Source organism: Osmerus eperlanus, chromosome 15, assembly GCF_963692335.1.
Source record: "Osmerus eperlanus chromosome 15, fOsmEpe2.1, whole genome shotgun sequence".
NCBI lineage: Eukaryota > Metazoa > Chordata > Actinopteri > Osmeriformes > Osmeridae > Osmerus > Osmerus eperlanus.
Window position 1 is genome coordinate 12,019,435 of NC_085032.1, and position 22,859 is coordinate 12,042,293.

A 22,859-nucleotide genomic window follows, 5' to 3' on the forward strand; every position below is an offset into this window, starting at 1 on the left:
GGTGTTTTCCTCTGCAACACAGTCCCTTTCTTGTACAGTATTGTGCCAGACACATGCTAACTCTACATGCAAACAAGGATGTTCCTGTTGTGTATGAACACAGTACAATCATACTGAACATCTCCATCCCTTTTCAGGACACGGACAAAAGCTTGTCTGTTTACGGCGCTTATTTCTGAGCCACCTATTTTAGGGGCACAAATATCTAACACTGTTTAATTTTATCAGCCGAGACAAGTAACGCACTCCTGCTGTGTTTACCTCTATCACTGTTATTGTGGTTCTATTCAGTGAGCAAATACAAAAACAAAGTTTGGATACACAATTGATTAGTTCTCCCGTTTAAGAGCGAAGGTCATCCGGGGCTGGAAGCTGCAATAATCGACTCACGACAGGCACCCAGGGATACAAGCCCGGAGCATCTGGGTCCCTCACCAGGTTTAGTACACACCGATTGTCAGAGTAATGATTTGGCCGAGAATAAAAAAGTAGATTTGAATCAATAGAGAAGAAGTGCAGGAATGCAGCATTTTTAAGTAAGTTTGATGACAGCTGCGGTTAAACGGTTCAAGGAAAACAAACAAGCCTTGTCCAAACTATTTTGCTTCCGAGTGCGTTTTTGTTTAGAAATCATTATATGTTATTATTGAAAGATTTTCTGTACGGGTGATGGAGGAGTTATCGATATGTGTCGGCATCTGTGGTGCTGAGCTAAGGAAATAGAACACCTCGCCGACAGGTAGTCCGCAAGGCCCGGTGATGGGCCGGAGAGGAAGAAAGTCAAACGGTCGTTTATCATGCTGACAGTCGAAAACCCCATCTCAATAATTACACTTGATGTCTGGCCTAAGATCCATGAAGTGATGTCACCAAGAAAAGAAAAGTGAGCGTGGAAGGGTGGCTGGCGTTCTGGGATTCCTTTACAAATCAATGTTCTCCATCAGGATAGCAAAGCTAAGCTGAACAACGATAAACAGTTGTTTCTCTTCCTCACAATGCGTTGTCTGTGTGTGATGGATGAACACGGTGGCTGGACAGCATTGTGCAGAATACAGGGGGACGGGATGGGATTAGATGGTCCATCACAAGGAGAAGGCAATCGATGATGCAGAGGAGAAGAAGCCCTCTTACATCCCTCTCCAGGCAGTAGCCTTGGCCGGCTACATGGAAGTTGAGGTGTGTTAAAACCCCATCATTCATGCGGTTTGGTCGGCCGAACACATTTAGTGTAACTGAAGTCAAATAGAAGCTTCATTCCAAACCTTAAACACAAGCATTTGAAGATGGGGCTGGTCTATCCTCATGGTCCTTCTCTCAGTTTGCTGTTTGTAACGAAAGCATAAGAGGAGCGTCAGTTAATCGAAACGTTCATCTTCAGTGGAAAAAAAAGAAACAAAGCACGTTCCTCAACAACAAGGCAATATCCTGCTCATGGATTTGTAATATCAACAACTCTCACAGTGTACAAAGATTCCAAAGAATGTTTTAGTTTTTTTGACGTTCAAATTGTTTTTTTTTCCTTGGCTTGTTTATTGCTGGTTGCTGACACCAAAAACACAACATGAATTTAATTACATTTTGAGTTTAAAACTGTCTCTCATGTCTAAATCATTGTGTTTCGCAGGTTGTCAAGGAGAAGGGTGAGGGGGGGGCGGGGGGGGTCTAAGGGGGGAGTGCTGACATGGAGAAGTTGAGCCATCTGCTCAGAGTCCGGTGGGACCCTGGGTCGGTACATACGTCAGCTGTCTCACAAAAACACTCCTCCAGGAGGCCTTGATGTACTAGGTGTGACCTCTGCAATATGATGCTCTGTGTCTTCAGGGATTCTGCCCATATTTCTCAAAGGTGCATTATGATGTCAATGAAATCCAACACTCTATCCTAGACATACAGTGCTGGGGAGCATCATAACTGGTAAACTACTGCTAGCAGTTGGGAGGGTTCTTTTTTTTCCAGCACTTCTATTAGCTGAGTGTGTTTCTTCAACCTTTCCCTGAACTGCAGTGTGTGGTGTGAAGAGAGCAGAAGACAGAAGGGATCTCTTCTCCTTCTTCAAAACACATCAGTGCACAGAGAGTTTATGGGCAGACAGAATGAAGTCAACACCACGCCACGCCATGTGGAGACCAGCAGCACTAATCCAGACCACAGAACGGCCCGGGGCAGTCCGGCCCGGGGCAGTCGGCCCGGGGCAGTCCGGCCCGGGGCAGTCCGGCCCGGGGCAGTCCGGCGGCACTGCAGCAGCGGGCAGCAGCGGGGCAGCCCTTCACCCCATACTGGAGCTCTGGATGAAGTTGATGTCCTACAAGCTGCAAAGGCTCTGGCTGTGAGATATGCCCAAAGAAATGGCTATCTAGCCCAGGCAAGAAGAGATCAAACGAAAGATTCACATGCAGGCACTACTGCAGATTAGATTCATCGCATTGGATTTTCCAACCACAAACTATTCATCCATTTTCAGAGGGAAAAGAGGTGGCGTTCTTCTGATGGTACATGTTGTTCCTCTCTCCTGCTGCATGTGACTTGCCGCACCTCTCATGATTCTTTCATCCACTACAGCTCAAGACCACTTATCCCAAAAGTCAAATCCATTCTCCCTCGCTGGCCTTTCACAGACAGCACACAGACACCAGGACATGCTGGTCACTTAGAACAGTTTGTACAGGACTGGTCCCTCTGTGAAAGACCACACTTTTAATCTCAGCACTGGCAATGCAACAAGAAGGAAAGAAAGTGCTCTTGTTCCCACGGAAACTATTGTGGCCGGATGGACTGTTCAGTTCCATTCATGATTCATTCCTTGTGGCATGACCTTTGTGGTTGTTCTCGTCCAGTTAGACCCATCACTAGATCTCCATTATAAATATTATTTTAAAATAACATGGGAACAATGATCCGATTAAGATTTTTTTTTTCTTTACCCCAGCTGTCAGACACTGATAGATTCCAGCAGGAAATGGGAAGGGCTGTCAAATGCGAGTGTAGCTGGAAAAGACTTCCTGTGGCAGGGCCTTCTGTGCTACATACTGTTCCCTCTCCTCTCACTCCCACTCTCCCCTTCTCATGTGAAAGTGATCCGCTCTGCCAATTAAAGCGCATTGTACTCAGCCAGTGTGCAATTTAAACACCAGCACTCCACCAGGGTTGGAATTACAGAGGTGCGACTCCACCATCATCTCTTCAGAAGGGTAAGGCTGAATGGCACCAACACAAACAATGGCTCCACGAGCCTAGAAGCCCCCGTGCTCTGCAGCGAGGAGTCTAAACAGCATTGATTGCCACGCGTCGCTCTGAGTGGTTTTGATAACGTTTCAATAAATATTGAAATGAGGATGGCTCCCTGAGGACTGCCTCTCTCTCTCTCTCTCTCTCTCTCTCTCTCTCTCTCTCTCTCTCTCTCTGTCTCTCTCTGTGTCTCTCTCTCTGTGTGTCTCTCTCTCTCCTCTCTCTCTTTCTCTTTCTCTATCTCTCTCCAGCTCGATAGACGAGAGAGAGGAGGGACGTGGGGTTGCAGAGGGAACGTTGTTCGCTGTGTTTCTGTGGCGTGACAAAGTGGCTTGTGGGGAGTATTGACATGGGGGCACCCATCCACATGTAGTCAAAACCACAGCTGTACCTGTACAAGTGATAGTTCACAGTTACACAACACCTAGTGCTGGTCCTTCTGGGTTTTACTCAGTTTGCCAAACAGAGCTCAAAATGTTAAAAACACCTTCAGCCATTGCCAACAGATACTGGTTAGCATCCTGTCTGGTTAGCATGACTTGTCTGAAGACAGATACTCTGCTTTGTGAACCGAGTCAACAGGCACTGGCTGCCGATGGATCCTTATCTGTTGCCTGGCAAAGGTCACACTTGTCTGCACATTCAGTCGACCTCTGTCCTTAAGATCTTTGTAAGCTACTCATCCATGAACTTTTCCTTCTGCAAAAAAGGATTACATAAACCCCACACATAATTTCCTGGCCTATGTGGTAGGTGCGGGTTTGGCCAGTACAAGTATCGGAGCAGCATGTTTTTCCAGTGAAAAGCTGTGACAGCAAAACCTGGCCATTCCCCTACTATCACTCTGCTCTGAAACACATCTGATGTTTTCACTCTTGGTTTAGTATGGCCACTCGGTCCCACTTAAAAAAATAAAATCGAAGTAGGTGCAATTGGTCGCTTGAACAGAACCTTTGTAATAAACAACTCTTTATAGTTCGATGGGACATTCTTTATAGGGTTTTATATTGTAGCAAAGGTCTGTTTGGAACCAAAAAGGATTTGATCTGACCTGAAAGGAGTTATGTCTTTATTTATCCTCCAGAAAACTCTGCTGCAGGGGAAAAGGGTTTTTACAGTACACAGCACTCTTCTTTTTTTTTTACTTTAGACCTTTAAAAGCCAAACATCTTAATCACCTACTCTGAGCTCTCTGTTGTGACTTTCCTTGTTACTGGGTTGAGGAACCTTTTTAGTCCACCAACATGCTGGCCCTGTGGCGCTTCCAGTGAAGTCAGATAGCATCTAAGGCGCTGATTGAGTTCGAGGGTGGGGGTTATAAAGTTATACAAACACAACACCACTTTGATGTGACAGGTCACATTAGGTCCTTGGTGGTCAAATCGATAGTGCAGCAGCATTCTGCTCAGTAGTTTGGTGTTGCTGTGTCTGTGGCCCCCAGCTCACGATGTTGGGGCCTTGGAGTGGTCTGTTGAGGCTGGTGAAACCATGAATGATTAATGGCCCTAGAAGGCCAGCCTTTGTCTGGGAATGAGAGGGGAGAGGCAGCGATGAATCAAAGATTACAGGTTTTAACCTTTAGGGATTGAAAAAAGTCTGTGATCTTGGAGATTGTAGGGCCAGGTCTAGCTTGTCGCACAACCCAAAAAAACGAAAACGAAAAAAAAAACGCCACCACTTTGTATTGATTTTCCAAGTCAACGACTCAATCAGGGGGCCTTATGGAACATGGTTGAATTGCTCCAATATTGGACATCAAAACCGGGTCTCTCTCTTAACCTGAGTCGGTGCTTCTGGCCCTAGTGAGTGATAGAAAAGAGGAACGATTGGAAACATAAGGGTGAAATCGTTGCAACCGAATGTGTTTTCTTTTCCTTTGTATGTAGCCCCTGGCCGAAGCAACACAACAACCAATCGTTTAAAAGGTATTTCATTAAAAAACACTGCTTTCACACTGATGGATTTCAGCCTGCGCAGAAACTTTTTTCCCCCACCTTGACCCTATTTCTCCAAGACAGCATAAGCTTGCTGATGTGGTTTTCTCTTAATGTTATGGCGTTTAATGATGATGGAACACCCTATCATCTCATTCAGTCTGGGTGGTCAAGGATGCACCTGGCTCTGCACTCCACTTCCTGGAGCTGCGAAAACGAGAATGTTATGACACAAGACTGCAAGCTGTTGACATGCTAATTAATTTGATTAATGAGCCACACCGCAATGGACTGAACTGTGGGAGGCACATCCTCAATCCCGCTACTAATCCGGAATTAAACTTGCCTCCTGCATCTAGCTGGCGTGAAACGGGTGATTGCGGAACACAGTGCGTGGTAATCGGCCTTCGACGGTTGGCCGTGCTGGGTAGATTGTTTGCGACATAATCACTAAGTGCCAGACTGAGCCAGGTAAAATGGATTGCTGATGTGCTTAACTCGAACAACAACACACTGCATTGTTGTACTGGAGCATAATTCCCTAGTTTGATTAGTCAAGTGTAGATTTCAGAAGGGGATGGATGGATGTTAGGTAGAACTAGGTAGATCACTGAATGTTTGAATGGCAGGGCAGATGAACGGTTTTTATGGACAGATTCATTTCCCACATTCCTTTCTGAGCAGTTGTTTGACTGCAACCAGAGCATCAACACTGTACAACACAAAGCAAAGCAGCAGTGTTCATCGTTGTGCATTTCATTGTCTGGGTCCTCCATCTGCTCTGGCACACAGCCTGTTGAGAGAGTCTGTTTATCCCTGTCCGCCCGGGTGACAGCACTCTCCCGGGAGGACAGGACTCCTGGTCCCACAGAGACACTCTGACTGAACCCTTCTATGAGGGATGTTGGGAGCTCATGGGAAGCCAATAACGTGTATTTCTCTGTTGACAGTCTCTCAGCCTGACCCTTCCCTGACTCTGTGTAATGCTGCAACAATGCAGAGAGGTGGCCCATAAGGAACCACTGCAATCACACCTCCCTGTCGCCGGAAGGCTATAACTTAACACAGAATGACTGGCCGTTTCCCCCAGTTGGAAAACCCTTAGCAGTTGACTCCATCACTCGCCTGCTTGGAGTGTCAGCTGTTACCACGGTAACCTGAGGATGACCCAATAACCTTAATGGACTGGAGTATTTCAACAAACACTCAGAATAATGGAATGTTTTGTATGTGTAATAAGTTCACCTCAGATTATACGCACATGTCATGGACAGTGGAAGCACAGTCAATATTAATTTTAAAACCCTATTTATTTTAGTAAAACATTGGATGTGGCAGTGACATGCTTTTGTACATGGATGAAAGGTCAGTCCTAAATGCTTGACTTGGAGGTTTGCATTTCGGAAGCATCCAGTCTAAACGGTCCGGAACAGTCATGGTTCACACAGAGGCCATAGAGAACATTACAAACCTGATGTTCCAGCTTGTTATCCTCTCCGTGTCCCCCTGGTGCAGTGAAGCATCTCAATATCCAGCTCAAACTGATTGAACAAGGCCGTGCACAGCGGTCTCACTGGGTACCGACGGCCGTCATGTCACCCGCTCCTCCTCTCCTAAGCTGTCCTTCCAGTGGTGTACAACACTCCATCACACCAGGCCGCTCGCTGCGGCAGCACTGGCCCCCGTCCCTGGGCCGCTGGGACATCTGCGCCCCTACCGAGGGGCCCTTCCCGCTGCATAGCTCCTAAGCTTGTGGAAAATGACAAACACTCACAAGGTCACAGTGGAGTGAAGCCAACCTCCCACTGAGCCCATCTGATCCAGCCTGAAACGCGGCAATTACCTCCCCCTGTGGGCCCCGCCATGTGGGGCGGCTGCTATTTCATTATTTATTTGAACAAATAGGATTACAGGGTGTGTGTGTGTGTGTGGCTCTGTTGTGGATTGATTGTGACGAGGGATGAGTTGCTCTGGAGAGCGAGGCACCTTGCTGGCTGGCTGTGGCTCGGCCCGACTGAGCTCCTGCACTGTGACCAACGCACGCTTGATCTCTCCTTTTGTCGAGGCTGTCTCAGTGACTGACTGGCCTCCATGCTTACACCTCCAACCACACATTCACTGGCACACACACACACAGACACACACACACAGACACACACACACAGACACACATACACAGTACGTTTTCCAGGAGGCTGAAGCATCCCGGTGTTGACACATCCCATCCGTTCAAGCTCTGCGTCCCAAGAACCGATGATGGGAAATGCAGAGGTTGATTTGTTTTCCCATCCCTTTGGGGAAATCTTGCAGCACTTATGAGAAGCTTCAACAGACCTGGTAACTTTGCTGATGCATATCCAGAACCATTTGTAGCTTGACAGTGTGGATTTTTCTTCCGATTATTAAAATCGGGTTGCCTCGTGTCTTTGTGCACCAGGTGTTTTCTCTGAATGACAAGTGTAATCATGAGATATCTACCTGTAAGATGACTTTTCTTTAACGACTGCTGCTGGAAGACTAGAAGGAGGAGAGTGAGACACAGGCCCGAAGCAGCACAGTAGAACCGCTCGTCTGCAGGGGGCTGTTTATTACATTTTGAAGTAACAGGGATTCCAGAAATGAACTGGAATCATAAAGCACAGCATATCAGTAAGTTCTGAAATTGTTCATTTTGGGCAGAGAGCTTCATAGTGTGGGACCAGGGGGTGGCTTATCATGGACCCCTATCTGTGTTTGAAGCTCATACAACAGTTCAGTATTTACATAGACTCTTTACAGTATATTTTAGCATCACAGCATGATGTGATTGCGGTGAATGTCTGATTCTTCCATGTCCACCATCTCTAGAGGTATTTGTTTTGTAGGCCAACAAGATAAAACAAATCATTCAAATAAAGGACAATTGATTGTTTCAATTTCAAATCTATTTAGGAGGTTAAGTACTGAGACCCTATAGTTTTTTCTTAAACCTTCAGAAGCTGACTCCTTCGGCAAGAAAGACTAATCACCACAATGTGAAATCAACAAACAATATTGATCAATACAGTACTGAGACCATATTTCGAAAACATATATTATATGGACAATACACAAAAAATAAAACTGAGCTGTCGGTTTACATCTAAATAATGCATGAACGTTAAACCATTTATTGCAGGTCGTACAGAAACTCACAGCAGAACAGTGGTCTCGTGTTCCATATTAAAACTGACAGTTCATAAAACCCTCAGTGTAAAGAACTTCCAGATTCCCTTAAATCATCTATATCTCAGAGGTAAAGTTATGTAATTCTCCGGATTGATTTAAAGTAATTTTTCCCAACGACCTTGGGGAGTGACTTGATAGATGGCTGCCTACCCCCTCCCCCCTTCTCCCCCTCCCTTCTGACCCCCCCCCCACACACACACACACACCCTCCCCACCCACCTACATAACCCACAACCTCCCCTGGCAGCATTAGTCCTGATTAAGATAAATGGGTCTCCTCTGTTTTTCCACCATCCAAATGCTCACCCATGTTGTGATTCATCTCCCAAAGTGGAATTAGGAGAGAAGAAACATGTATTTCTTTTTCATTATAATCTTTCTACCTCAGATCTTTCTCAAAGGAAGTAAACGTAACCATGATGAATTTACCTCGGTAACCCTCAGACAAATGTCTGAGTGGTGTCATTAATCCAGATATGTTCAAGAGAGCGTGATCATGTGCTTATGTCTGTCTGTGTGTGTCATTGCAATTGGTGATGGTAGGATTTGATGGGGTTAAGAAGTCATGCGTGTGTGCTTATCTGTGTTAGGTAAGCACACTCCACGCTATGGATAAGAGCATCATCACGCACAGTTCATACGCTAACAGGGTCTTTAGTAGACTCCCCCAGAGGACAGGACTGATCCGATCTAAGGGGACTTGATCAGTCAGATGAGCAGGAGAAAGGGCAGAAGGACATATCAGTCAAACAGATATAGAGACCTCTCCTCTGCACCAGACAGAGCTAACAGGGGAATTATAACTGACGGTTAACTGACGGTTTCAAACAATGTTACAACAAACATTTGAAAATAAAATTATGCACTGATCTGGATTTAACATCTATAGTGCTGCAAGGCATGGATGTGACTGCAGGACTAAGAGACTGTAGAGACAGATATTACTGAAGGTTATAATGACCGTATATACATACATACATACATACATACATACATACATACATACATAAGAGAATTAGAGAAGAGGAAGGAGTTGTGTGGCCTTTTCCTCCAGAACCTCAGGTTGATTTAAGCTGCAGAGCGTGCCACTCTTCGATGACACTCCGGGGAACTCAATTACCATGGGTGTGAACCCCCCCAACCCCCTGCCTATACGAACACCCCCGATGAGCTCAACAGGACACAGCCTGCCAATCAAGAGAGGAGCCTGGAGCTAATCAATCCCAGCATGCCATGGGTCCCTTGTGAAGGCTGTCTCCCTCAGGGGTTGAGTGATGTTGTGACCAGGGCGTTGATTCCAGCCATTTCTTTGCAATAGGCTGCCTCTGCTCTAGGAACTTAACGTAAAAAGGCTAGCTGTCCCTTTGCTGTCATTAGCCGAACAACAACATTGACAGCTTGAATGAGGCGAGAGTGGGTTTGATTACTGGGGTACATTTCAGAGGACTGCTGTGCCTCCTGATGCAGAGAATGACTAAAGAGGTCTGTCACTTTCTATTTAAATATTGCGGATGCAGATGAGTGTTTGAATCCCTGGTACTATTACGCTCTAATGAACACTTATGATTGTTGATAAAACAAAAGAGGGGGTAAGAAATAGCCAACTGAGGGAATACAGACACCCACTCATACACATACATATGCTCCTCAGCTTTTATTATAGTGACTGTAACCAGGAAAAGTTTTTACAAAACAAAAAAGATACGCCAAAATAGAAATGTTTCATCTTCACGACTTCCTCAGGACAGTTATAAGTGTTGGTCACTATCTTAGCAATTCCTCTAAAAGCTTTTAATGTTTTTAAATTAATTGAAAAAAACAATGTTTTCAAGGAAAAATATTTCCTTCTGGTGACTTTATAAAGTTAGCAGCTAAAACTGCTTCTTTATAGTTTATTTAGCCTCCTGCTTTGAACTTGGAGCACAATGACAGAAACATTTTCCCAGGTGTTGGAGTACCACAGAGCAATTCCAATTGATTCCACGGTGCTTTACGATTGAATTAGAAGATGCCCTTCAAAGTCAGTCCAAACCCTAAATGGATGAGGTTCCCTTCAGACAGAAAAGTTACCTGTTTTTTTTTATTATTATTTTTGGAATGAGAAACTTCGGAATTAATTAAAAATCACATCAGGAGATATCAGGGGATTTACTTCAAGGCTCAGGAAGGCGGTTCTTTTCTTGTGAGGAATCCTTCAACGAGGACCAGTTTGTGTTCATAACTCCATTTTTCATCAAAGTGTGTTTTAATCTCGGAGCTCTCAGTGGGCAGCATTCCCATCTTTACAGGGAATCCACCTTCCCTTATCGGTCCCGCTCCCCCTATTGCGCGAACACAAGTCATTTTGAATTCATCAAAGTGAGCAAATGTAAATGCAGCTGCATCGCTGTGGTGAAATAACTGTTTTATTTGATATATATATCAAAACACAATAATCACATTTTCCACAATCCAATTCTATTATCACAGTGTGAATCTGGACAACGGGTAGAATTGGAGTCTAACTTTTGATGAAGACAGTGACATTCATAAAGAGTTTGCATAATTCATGGTTCATTAAATTTTAATTGTGATGTACATCTACTGGGTCCTAAGCTGCAAAGTCCTTCAGCTGTTGAATACTGAACCCAGGGGAAACATGAATATTCAACACAGGTCAAACTCATTTTTAAGATAAATGCTTCTTGAAAATGCCATCCACATTCTAGATAGACAGTATCAGCTCTCAAAAATAACTGTCTTGACTAAAGAATATGTGACATGTTGACTTGTGTCCGGCACAATCCTGACACAATCATGTATTGGTATATGAATACTTTCATCCCTGATAGAAAGTGGCTGAGTTGGTGTAGCAACAATATGGACAGTATAACAGACAATAGGGTGTGAAAGAGTTGTACCGGAGTTGTGTCCATATTGTTGCTACACCAACTCAGCCACTTTCTTTAACACCAACATGTTCAGTTGCAGAGCCAAGTTTTCCACCATCTCTAATGTCTTGTTTTCAAAGAAGGCCTACACAAATGCCCAGTCTGGCGGTTTTCGGGTGAAACCAACACTCAGACCAGACAGCATTGCAAAGGCACATACAGCTGCCAACTCTTCCAACACTGTCTGTTTTAGAATTCCCAGACCCTGCACCTTGTGTCATGCCTCTGGCCATGCCTCTGGAGATCCAGGTGCCATCATTCTTCCTGCAAAACCATAAACATGGTCTAACCCTTGATCCTGGTTATGAGGAAGGAAGCTAAAACATAATTATTTGAAAGCTGTTCACTGGGCAAGAAAAGTAAAATCTTTCCTTTACTATCTATATAATACATAACACTGGTGCATTATGGATTTGGCTTGATATGCAGCTAACTACTGATTCAAGGAGGATTGCCTGCGGACCAGTAAGAGATGTGAAGACTATGGTAAGCCCAATGCTAAGGCAGACAAACTGCAGTATGGTTATGCATTAATGTTCTCTTTAGAGAGACCTGCAGGGAATTTCTAGGGGAGCACATAACATTACTGTGGTCAGGCCTACCATTAGAGCTTTGGAGAAGACCCATATGTCTGCTACACGGAAACAGGAAATCAATGAGGCATTTTGTCATGAACTCCTAATGAACTTTTCTTGGGAAGAATTTTAATTCACTGCTAGGGTTATAATTAGGACCAGATAGTGGATTTCTATAATGGTCTTCTACATCACAAGGTTGCCTTGAGTGGAAGGGACAATGATGCTGTAAAACAAATGCTTTCTGCCCTTCTTCCAATCAGATCTTTGAGTGCGTGAGAGTGGTTCAGCCAGCTGGTCCTTGAGGTAACATCTCAACAGAGATGCCACATGGGCTCCCAGAATGTGTTCACACACACACACACACACACACACAATGAACCTCCTCCCCACCCCCCAGTCACACACACACATTCCTGCCACCCACAATGAGAGACGAAGAATCCATATTAAGAGGTGGAAGTTAACGCATTTGAATATTGTGCGCCTCTGAGAACCCATCTTATCCTGGGCTTCCTTTGAAGCGTGCACAGCGAAGAGACTGCTCCTGACAGCGTCAAATTAAACCACAGTCTCTCTGAATGCGTGCACACAGGGAAGAGAGGGAGAAAGAACACCACACAAACCCAACAAAAGTGGAGCGGTAATCTTCCTGTGCATGCTCCCAGCCAAATCCCATCACATCTCCTCCCACCACCCCCGCCCCGGCAAAATATCAGTCACACAACGCTGTTTAATTTGGACTCTTGGGAACATATCACATGTCAGTGCATCACACTGGAATTACATCTGAGGGCTGTGAGCATGTATGTGTTGGGTGTTGCAAGCCATCGTCTGCAGAGCAATGTAAGCGTTTTCAGAAGCGGTGTGTTGTTTCAGGTAGAAGATCTGTTCTATCCACTCTGGTTCTGTATTATACGGGCCATGGTGTAGATGCTGAGAGTCGTTTTGAAGCCCCCTGGAACCTAATTGCAGGTGTCAGGTGCAGGGAGTCAGGTGGCTGAGCGGTGAGGGAGTCGGGCTAGTAATCTGAAGGTTACAGGTTCGATTCCGGCTGCGCCAAATGACGTTGTGTCCTTGGGCAAGGCACTTCACCCCACTTGCCTCGGGGGGGAATGTCCCTGTACATACTGTAAGTTGCTCTGGATAAGAGCGTCTGATAAATGACTAAATGTAAATGTCTGTCTGAATGCCAATGGTTTTCAGTATCTTCAAGTACTTTCTGTCACTCTCTAAGATAAAAGCATTCTATTTTTTCTGACCCCCCCACCCCACAACAGCCTTCTCCCCTTTGCCCCCCACCATCACCTCCTTTCTACCCCCAGACCCTCTACCCCCAAGCTTTTACCCTGAAACCACCATTCTCCACATGCAAAAAACTGAAATCCCTCTCAGGGACTCTGAAATTAGCATCTTGAAATATTAATGTTTGGGTTTAAGAGCCTGGTTGTACCATGCAGCACCTCGGAGGAGCCAAACAGGTATCTGCGCAGCATGTGTGGTAAATGTTTTATGATCACAGCTTGGCTTATTCCCGCATCTGTGCCTCTCCAACATTAAAGGCAGCGTGGTACATCAGTCTCCTCTACTCTGGCTCTGAAGACGGCTTGACTTTGTTATTAAAACTTGTTTGTTCTCAATCATCCTCTCATCTCTCTCCTTTGAGAGCCAGGTCCAAGAATCAACATTTCCCCTCTTGACTGGCTGCAAAGGCTCTTTAATGACTGAGCGAGATGATTGAGGTCTGAAGTTCAACCTTGAATGCCTGAGGTCAAACTTCAGGAAATAGGCATTGTGCTTAAACTGACGTTGCTAAAGCTATTATCTTCATATTTTGAGGTCTTCTTCGGAAGATTCTGTTCCATAAAATCCTAGAGGATTTTTCCAATATTCTTTGCTTTTGTTGGTCCCTTCCTGGCATCCTACCTTCATACATTAATTCATTCAAGTGTCCTGATGATCAGAGTTAATGTCAGTCAGCTGTATGGGTTGTGAGGGAAAAACCAGCCCCGCCAGAAGTTCTCCAACCACAGTGATTGACAGGCAGACCTCATGGTCAGGTGCGGAAAACCAAAACTGAAACAGTTGTAGCCTTCCTTTCAACCTGGCTCTACCCAGAGGCCCTTGTGCATCATGTTCGCCTGCTGAGCTACCCAGAGTCTCGGGGCCAGGGAATTGAAATTCTCCGCGGGGAGAGAGAGATAGGGAGAGAAAAAGAGAGTGCATTTCATAGGCCCTGCTCTCTCATCCTTTTGCTCCCAGCATGGCACATTTTTAATAAGGGCACAGACTGCCTATATATTCACACACTCCTGTTCAGTTTGTATGGCCAGAGCCTGATACATAACCAGCAGCGGGCTCTCTGATGCTTTAAACATCCGGAACACAAGAGGACAGCTGAGGTACCCCTGGCTCGTCCACAAGCATGCTGTGTTTGACACATTTTTGGCAAACAGGAGCTGCTGCATTGTTCATCCACATTAATCTGACATGTTTAGCAAACGTCACTAGGCAACCAGTGCCAAGCAACAACCCTGAAGACCCACTGTTCTGCTGCGGGCACAAACAGCGACATGGATGGTGATTATAATGTGGGTTTACCTTGGCGACTGCCTGCTGTCCAATCATTTCATCTGCGGCTGCCCGACGTTAATTAAGATGCTCAGTTCCATTCAAGGAGTCTGAAACACATTATTTGATTATTTGATTGTGTCCTTTGGAAGTTGTTTTTCCAAGCCATATCTTTCCCTGCAGCAGGTACGTGCTCTGTTTTGGGAAACAAAAGGGAATGGTACTGAAACAATAAATGTAAAAACCTCCAGGATGAAACACTGTTTTCCATTAGAGAGCTCATCTCTGCTAATTAATTTTCGGGTAAAAGGAGTGAAGGATTGAAGAATGAAGGATGGAGATGACAGGAATCAAAATTGTGTTCTGTTGGAGAGATACCTGCAGGCTGGGACATGAGCGCATGTATGTTTAATAAGAGTTAGAAGCAGGAAGGTGGGTCCTGCATTGGAGCTCCCTCCCACGTGAACAAATAGCTGCTCGGGGGTGGTGAGGGGGGTGGGTTGGTGTCTATCTCCTGAAATGGGAGGGAAGGGGGTGAATGACTCCTGTGATATGGATCGAAACTAGAGTGGTTCCTGTTTGTGTGCATCTGCATTTGTTCATCTGGAATCCACATCACATCTGTGGTAGTTCCCTGTAGAATGTATGCATGCCAGGGAATGAGGAGGCTGAAACAGCAGAGTTAGACACTTTTCTACTGTGAAGCCACCAAGGAGCTCGGGCAGAGCTGTTACACTGCTTTTGCACTGATAAATACATGTAAAAATCTACAAAAGGAAGTACTATTGTACCCATTCCTCCAGGGTTATTCACATACGAAGATAACTGAGTCTGAACTGGGGCAAATACACAAGCTTATAGCAAAGCACGGAAGCATGATAGTCTACACAATTGTTAGTGTTGATACAATAATGGCATTGGTCAACTGGCATCGAAATGAACTGTTACTCCTGGACAGTAAATTAGCTGGCAGTTGTTGCAGTTCTCAATGCAATGCTCGATGCCAATTTAGTATGAGAGTGGAGGACTGGTGGCACAGGGAATTAAAAGGAAAGCTCCCGAAGACACGGCTCCCTCTACAGGTCGTAAACTGAACATTTTCCACTGAAAGCAGGAAAAAACAATCACACTGTGGAATACAGCAGGGAGGTCACATCAGTAGCGCGTCTGACCGCAAGATACATGTTCAACCGCAGTAGTTATGTGATGCAATGTGCGACCCAGAGACAACGGGAGCGCAAATCATCTGAATATACGGATCTGACAAGTAAACGTTTTTATAGACTGTTTAACCTGAATGGGAATATATTTCATGTCTGCAATGGACAAGGCACTGTCTCATTCTTTGAATACAAAAGAGTGATGAGAACTTTTCCTTTACAACTTCTATCACTCTTCAACACCTACTACCGGATTAATGAAGCAATCTTATTAACGGAGATAAGGAGACAAAATTAACTTACAATGGAAAACGACTAAATTATCGACTGAGAAAGACAACAGTCGGCTACAACCAGAGATAGTATACGGACTGTGGTAGGCTACATAGACAGCTCGCAATGCTAGCAGCGGATATGCGTTGTTTACTGTGGTTTGTGGATGTAACAGCCCGACCAAGGAGAATAAGAAGCCTCTGGGTGGCCGTGATTGGACCGGACACTGACTGGGGCTGACTGATGACTGACTGTGTGTCCAGGAGGAAATGTTTTGGGAGAGAGATCAATACGAGTTTGCTGTTGCGCGCAGGAGAAGATGCCAGTCTTTACATGCTGTCACTAAATCTCTCTTTCCACAGTGAGGAGAGCCTTATGCCCTGTTGGATTTATAGATAGATACTACGATTACTTTTTCTCTCATACATAATGATTTGGTTGCAGCTTCATGGCGTGTTTTATGTGATGCGTTGCCAACATAGGTGCTAAACTGCTCAACTTTATTTTTCTGCTGCGTTTGAACTCCAAATGGACGTGGGAAAGGTCGGCTGACTTGAACACTTTATTGTTGCAAAATTTCTTATAGTAATGATATGTTAATTTTCTAGCTGCAGGGTTTGATGGACTGTTTATTGACACTAAACAAGCATATTATGCTTAAACATATTCCAAACGATCGAAATATGTATCCTCAAGATATGTTTAATGCTTTGAAAAAAACCTTGAACTTATTGTTTCCAAGGGGAAGTATTTTTCATGCAGCTTTAAAAAAAGGATGATAATGAAGACAATAATGACATTGAAAATGCCTTTTACCATGACTATCAAAGTGATTTTGTATTCAGTGTTTTTACTGGCACTGTTGGCAGTGGGAACAGCATTCTCTGGAGTTTTCAATGGTTCAGAAAAATATATTTTCACAGATGACTTACTGCAGCTCAAGCTCACCCAGGGCAAGGCACCGGAGCATCGGAAACTCCAGTCTACAAACTCTCATCCTAACCTCTATTTCAGCCAAGCAGATGTACAGCTTCTGAGACAAAGATCCACCACCACACACAGTCACATTTTCAAAGTCATCAGGGGCGCAGTCCTGACCATGCTATCAAATGCACCCCTCTACATGCCACCTATGAAACACGATGAGTTTACCAGCAAGTGGAATGAGATTTACGGGAACAACCTGCCGCCTCTTGCCCTCTATTGCCTGCTATCCCCAGAGGACTCGGGTGCCCTCCAGTTCCTTCTCAAGTTCATGGATAGGATGGCTGATTACCCAGACTGGAAGGTGACCAGCGCTCCGAATGACGAGGTGCCCATGGCTCACTCTCTCACAGGGTTTGCCACTGCCTATGACTTCATCTACTCACTCCTGGACGAGCAGCGACGGAATGTTTACCTCAAGAAGATTCGCTCAGAGACGGAGAAGCTGTACGAGCTTTCTAAGTACAGAGGGTGGGGAAAGCAGTACCTCCAAAACCACCAAACCACCAACATATTAGCCATCATGACGGGCGCTTTAGTGATAGGCACACACGACGACCCAGAGTCGATGATTTGGAAACAGGTGTCGGTGAACTATATGGAGAAGACGATGTTCCTGCTGAATCACGTCGTGGACGGCTCCCTGGACGAGGGGGTTGCCTATGGGAGCTACACATCCAAGTCCATCACGCAGTACGTGTTTCTGGCCCAGCGCCATTTCAACATGGATAACATGCAAAACAACTGGCTGCGCGGACACTTCTGGTTCTACTACGCCACTTTGCTGCCCGGCTTCCAGAGAACCGTAGGCATCGCTGACTCCAACTACAATTGGTTTTATGGCCCTGAGAGCCAGCTCATCTTCCTGGACACATTTGTTTTGAAGAACGGGACCGGCAACTGGCTGGCCCAGCAGATTAGGAAGCACCGGCCGAAGGATGGCCCCATGGGGCAGTCCTCGGCCCAGCGCTGGACTACCCTCTTCACTGAGTACATCTGGTACAACGCCCACCTGGCCCCGCAGCCTCCTCAGGGCTTTGGCAATGCAGGGATGCACATCTTCTCCAACTGGGGGGTGGTGACATATGGGGCGGGACTGCCTAATGGCCAGGGGAACACTTTTGTCTCCTTTAAGTCAGGGAAGCTTGGTGGCCGAGCTGTGTATGACATAGTCCACGCCAAGCCGTACTCCTGGGTGGACGGATGGAACAGCTTCAACCCCGGGCACGAGCACCCTGACCAGAACTCGTTCACCTTCGCTCCCAACGGGCAGGTGTTTGTGTCCGAGGCGTTGTACGGTCCTAAGTACAGCTACCTGAACAACGTGCTGGTTTTCAGCCCGTCCCCCACCAGCCAGTGTAATTCTCCCTGGGAGGGGCAGCTGGGGGAGTGTGCAAAGTGGTTACGCTGGACCGACGCCGGGGTGGGGGACTCTGCGGGGGAGGTGATTGCTGCCTCCTCGCACAGAGACACCATGTTTGTGAGCGGGGAGGCGGCGCCTGCCTACTCCCCCGCCATGAGGCTGAAGAGCGTGTACCGAGCTCTGGTGCTGCTCAACTCCCAGACTCTGCTGGTGCTGGACCACGTGGAGAAGTGGGATGACTCACCCGTGACCTCGCTCAGCGCGTTCTTTCACAATTTAGACATTGACTTCAAGTATGTGCCCTTTAAGTTCATGGACAGGTATAACGGAGCGCTGATGGACGTCTGGGACGCCCATTATAAGATGTTCTGGTTTGACACAGAGGGGATCAGCCCTGTTACTAGAATACAGGAGGCAGAACAGGCAGCCGAGTTTAAGAAAAGGTGGACTCAGTATGTCAATGTCACGTTCCCTATCAGAGGACCTGTAGCCAGAGTAGCCTACATAATGCATGGACCTCACGTCAAAGTGTCAAACTGCAGATTTATAGACAACAGCAAAAATGGAGTAAGACTCTCTCTAATCATCAACAACACAGAGAAGATTGTGTCTGTTGTGACAAACTATAAGGATATAGGAGCCCGTTTAAGTTATATAGGCTTTGGGGGTCACGCCAAAGTGGAGGACAGACATCAGATGGTTCGCTTCGGCTTGGGAACGGAGCTTGTCCCCAAACAAAACCCGACTGACAATCAGCTGTTTGATTTTGGATTCACAGTCAACGTGATAGCGGGAGCGATACTGTGTGTGGCGATATGTTTCCTCACGCTGCAGAGGAAGTTCTACGTGTGTTTCAGCAGGCTCATGCGCTACGCCCTCCTGTCCGTGCTCACGTTATGGATCGCCGAGCTTCTCTTTGTGTCCAGCAGCTGTGACCAGCTCCTTTGCGGGGTCAAGTGGAAAAGCGCCAGTGCCAACCCAGAGGTCAACAAACAAATCAGACTTTATGACCAACATCGTTTTCTCCTGCCCACCGTCGTCATAACAACGCTGCCTGGCTCCGGCTCCGACATCCTCAAGCACCTTTTCCACAACACCTCCGACTTCCTTTACCTACGCGTCCCCACGGAGCACGTGGACATCCCCGAGACGGAGTTCGAGTTCGACTCCCTGGTGGACGCTTGCGAGTGGTCCAGGTCGGACGCGGTGCGCGGACGCTTCAAGATCATCCAGGGCTGGCTGCACTCTCTGGTCCACAACACCAAGCTCCACCTCCAGAACATCCAGCTGGTGGAGAGCAGCCGGGTGAAGGCTCCCCCGAGGGCCGGGCCCTCCAGGGACCGCAGGAGGAGGGCCCGGAGGAGGGAGCCTGCCGCCGAGCTCAAAGGCAAGCTGAGGGCCAGTCTAGACCGGGACGCGGAGTACGTGAGGGAGATGAGACGCCACGTCGCGGAGTACCCGAACGCCCGTGTGGTCCTCAACATGCGGAGCGGCAGCTGGGCATTGAAACTGCCCTTCATCCAGGAGGTGGTGGGCCCGGCCATGAGAACCATCTATCTCGTCCGGGACCCCAGGGCATGGGTCTATCTCATGCTTTACAACAGCAAACCCAGCCTGTACTCCTTAAAGAACATCCCCCAGCACCTGTCCCTGATATTCAAGGAGGACGCTTCCAGGGAAGGATGCCCGACTTCAGCCCCGGAGTTTAAGATGATCCGGAGGCTTCTCTCCCACTCTGAAGCTAACGCCGTCCTGATACTAGCCCACCTGTGGCTGGCCCACACCAGCGCAGCTCTGCGTGTGAGTGGGTCCTTGTCTCTGGAGTCCAACCTCCAGGTGAAGTTTGAGGACGTGGTCAACTTCCCCCAGGAGACGGCAGAGAGGATCCACTCCTTCTTGGGGGTTCCTGTCTCGCCCTCGGCCCTCAATCAGCTCATGTTCACCACCTCCACAAACTTGTACAACCTGATGTATGAGGGGGACATATCACCAGCCAATATTGACATATGGAGGCAGAATATGCCCGGTAAGGACATTAGACTGATAGAAGAGACGTGTGGGATTGTAATGAAGCGGCTGGGCTACTCCAGGTTTGTCAGTTAACAAAACGAAACTCTGCCCGATAAACTCACGCAGATCAGCTGAAGGGAAGTTGAAGAAAACATGTTTGTATCTGCCAATCTTTGATCTTGGTGTGATCTCTTGTTGTATTTTGCACTGATGACTGACAATGTAATGGTACATGTAATGTTTTAATCACAAAAGTGAAATGATATAAAGACAGAAGGAAATCACACCTTTGTTCCCCTTTGGGTTCTATGACATTTTATGTGAGGTGTTACACTCAAACTTTTGCAAGTGAGGATGTTTTACATTAAAATGAGTTGAGGGGATATGAAAGGGGAAACGTATATGTAGTTAAACATGCCTTTCCCCTGTCACCCACACTCAGTGCCCCCAGGACATTCAAAACACTCTGATTAAGATCTTTGAAGTCTTAACATCTAGCAGTTATCTCTTAAAAGGTTACTACAGTGTCTAGGTTGATTATTTTTGTACATCTGTTAGCAGATAGCAGAAGTGGAGCTTCATTGTTTGACTATAAATATATATATATGGATAATGATGTGGATTGTATTTTCATAGACTGTAAACGTATACCTGGCATGTGGCAAACATGTCATCAAGGAGTTGTGTTTGAAGTTCAAAGAAGACATGACATGATAGGTGGCTTAGCACTTTTGCAAGGAGTTTCCTCGATTGTGTGTGAAATTCTGTGCATAATTCTTTTTAAAGCCTCTCATGTCAAGTTAACTCTATGTAGCAATTAGCTTGAATGCATAATGTCGGATGGAATTTCCTAGACTAAAAGGAATTCTCAAAGTCTTTATGATTCACGAAGGCACACATTCCAAAGGGGAGCAGCGAAATGAATATTATTATTGTAACCCCCTTTAGCATGTATTGAACTAGATCAGAGGAAAGAGCTCAATAGGGATCAGGCTGTGCTAACTGTCAGCCTTGACACATTTTCAGTCTGAGCCATTGCAACACGTTCCCCACAGCTACCCACATTAATCTCCAAAACGTCATAACCGAGGCTCAGCCTATGTTTTTATAGCTGTCTTATCTTCATCATTGAGGCCTGGAAGAAATGCAAATGACATAAGTTTCCATTTCCTGTCGCTCTAAATCAGATACTCTATGATCTTTCAGGCCTTTGTCTTAAAACTATTCTGCAGACACCAGACCGCACAAGGGATGAATATTAAGTTTACTGAAATGAAGTTCCAGTTTTTGACCATGATCAGTTTTCTTTGCCACAAAATTTGAGCGAAATGTTTGCCTTTAAGTGTACATTTACTGAATGCTTTCTTCAAACATGATTATATATTTGCATAATTCTTTCGGTGGATATGGTAGATGTTCAGAAACTGTCATTATATTTGTGAACAAAAACATGTAATTCTTTGGCATTTATCAGTAGCTTTTTTCTCAGCCTGACTGGCCTGTTTTCAACTCAACACTGAGACCCTTGACTGCTTGGAAAACCTGTTTGATGTTGTGGTCTTTGAATGTGTGTAGACTTGGCAGATATGCTTTCACTTTGTTGTTGCAATCCTGTTACCAACTCTGTTTCGTATACTGTATGCTTGTGGGATATGTTTCCTTGCTTCTGTGGCCTCGAATTACAAATATTTCTTCACATCTATTTTCTGTGTGTTCCAAAGCAAAATGCAGAGGCATTGTATAGAAAAATAATAAATTCATAAATATATTAAAAACCAGTGATCGTTCGGATCCATTACCTGATTTGTGTGGATTTATAGTAGACAGGGTATATTTATCAACATATAGTGGTAGAATTGTGTTTGTTTTTCATCACTTGGATAGTGACAGACCTAGTGTAATCACTGTACGGATGCCTCACTCTTTTACTGGGAAGGGTTGGCAGACGTCTTAACTGCCAATATAGTGGACCTGCATGAAAAGGAAGGGCCATTAAAAATCTGTTAGGAGTTGCTCATGTCATCTCTTCCCTTAACAAGCACCCAGGCATATAAAACATGTCCCAACTGATGCATGGTTAGACTCAGCCATGCTTCTATACCCTCACACCCAGCCTCTCTCTCTCTGTCTCTCTGTCTCTCTCACTCTCTCTCTCTGTGAGTCACTTGTTTCATTACTCATTTGTTCCTGATCCCAGAGAGTTGGTTAAATGCATCCCTCCATTAATTCCTCTCCCAGCCAAGGAAACGTCATTTACACACAATTACTCACTCCAGGGTACTGTACACGTCAACAGTACAATACAGAAGAATTACCATTCTTAGGGTGCACTTTAGTTCACAAAAGGCATATTGCTCTTCTGTGGTGTTTCCCCTACAATGATCTGAATGCAAAACCGTTGTGACTGGCATTTAATGTTGCTGTAATAAGAGCCTTCCGAAACTAATTATTCCTTTGCATAAAAAAGTCAACCAGAGATATGTTTCATAACCCAAGCTACCCTAATTCATTTTAAATACTAACAGGTTATATAACTTCATCTAAAATGTCTTGTCTTGCTTCCATTTGTTAGCTAGAGGTATCCCTATAGAGTTAGTTTCATTCTGTTCCCTTACCTATCTTTTCAT

At 45.6% G+C, this 22,859-nt stretch overlaps 1 protein-coding gene across 1 annotated transcript; it reads left to right on the top strand.

Moving 5' to 3' along the window:
• The first annotated feature begins 15,585 nt into the window (after window positions 1-15,585).
• LOC134035030 (dermatan-sulfate epimerase-like protein) lies at window positions 15,586-22,035 on the top strand. The gene has a single exon (XM_062479814.1). The coding sequence runs from the start codon at window positions 16,651-16,653 to the stop codon at window positions 20,323-20,325; it is 3,675 nt and encodes a 1,224-aa protein (XP_062335798.1). The 5' UTR covers window positions 15,586-16,650; the 3' UTR covers window positions 20,326-22,035.
• Window positions 22,036-22,859: the final 824 nt, after the last annotated feature.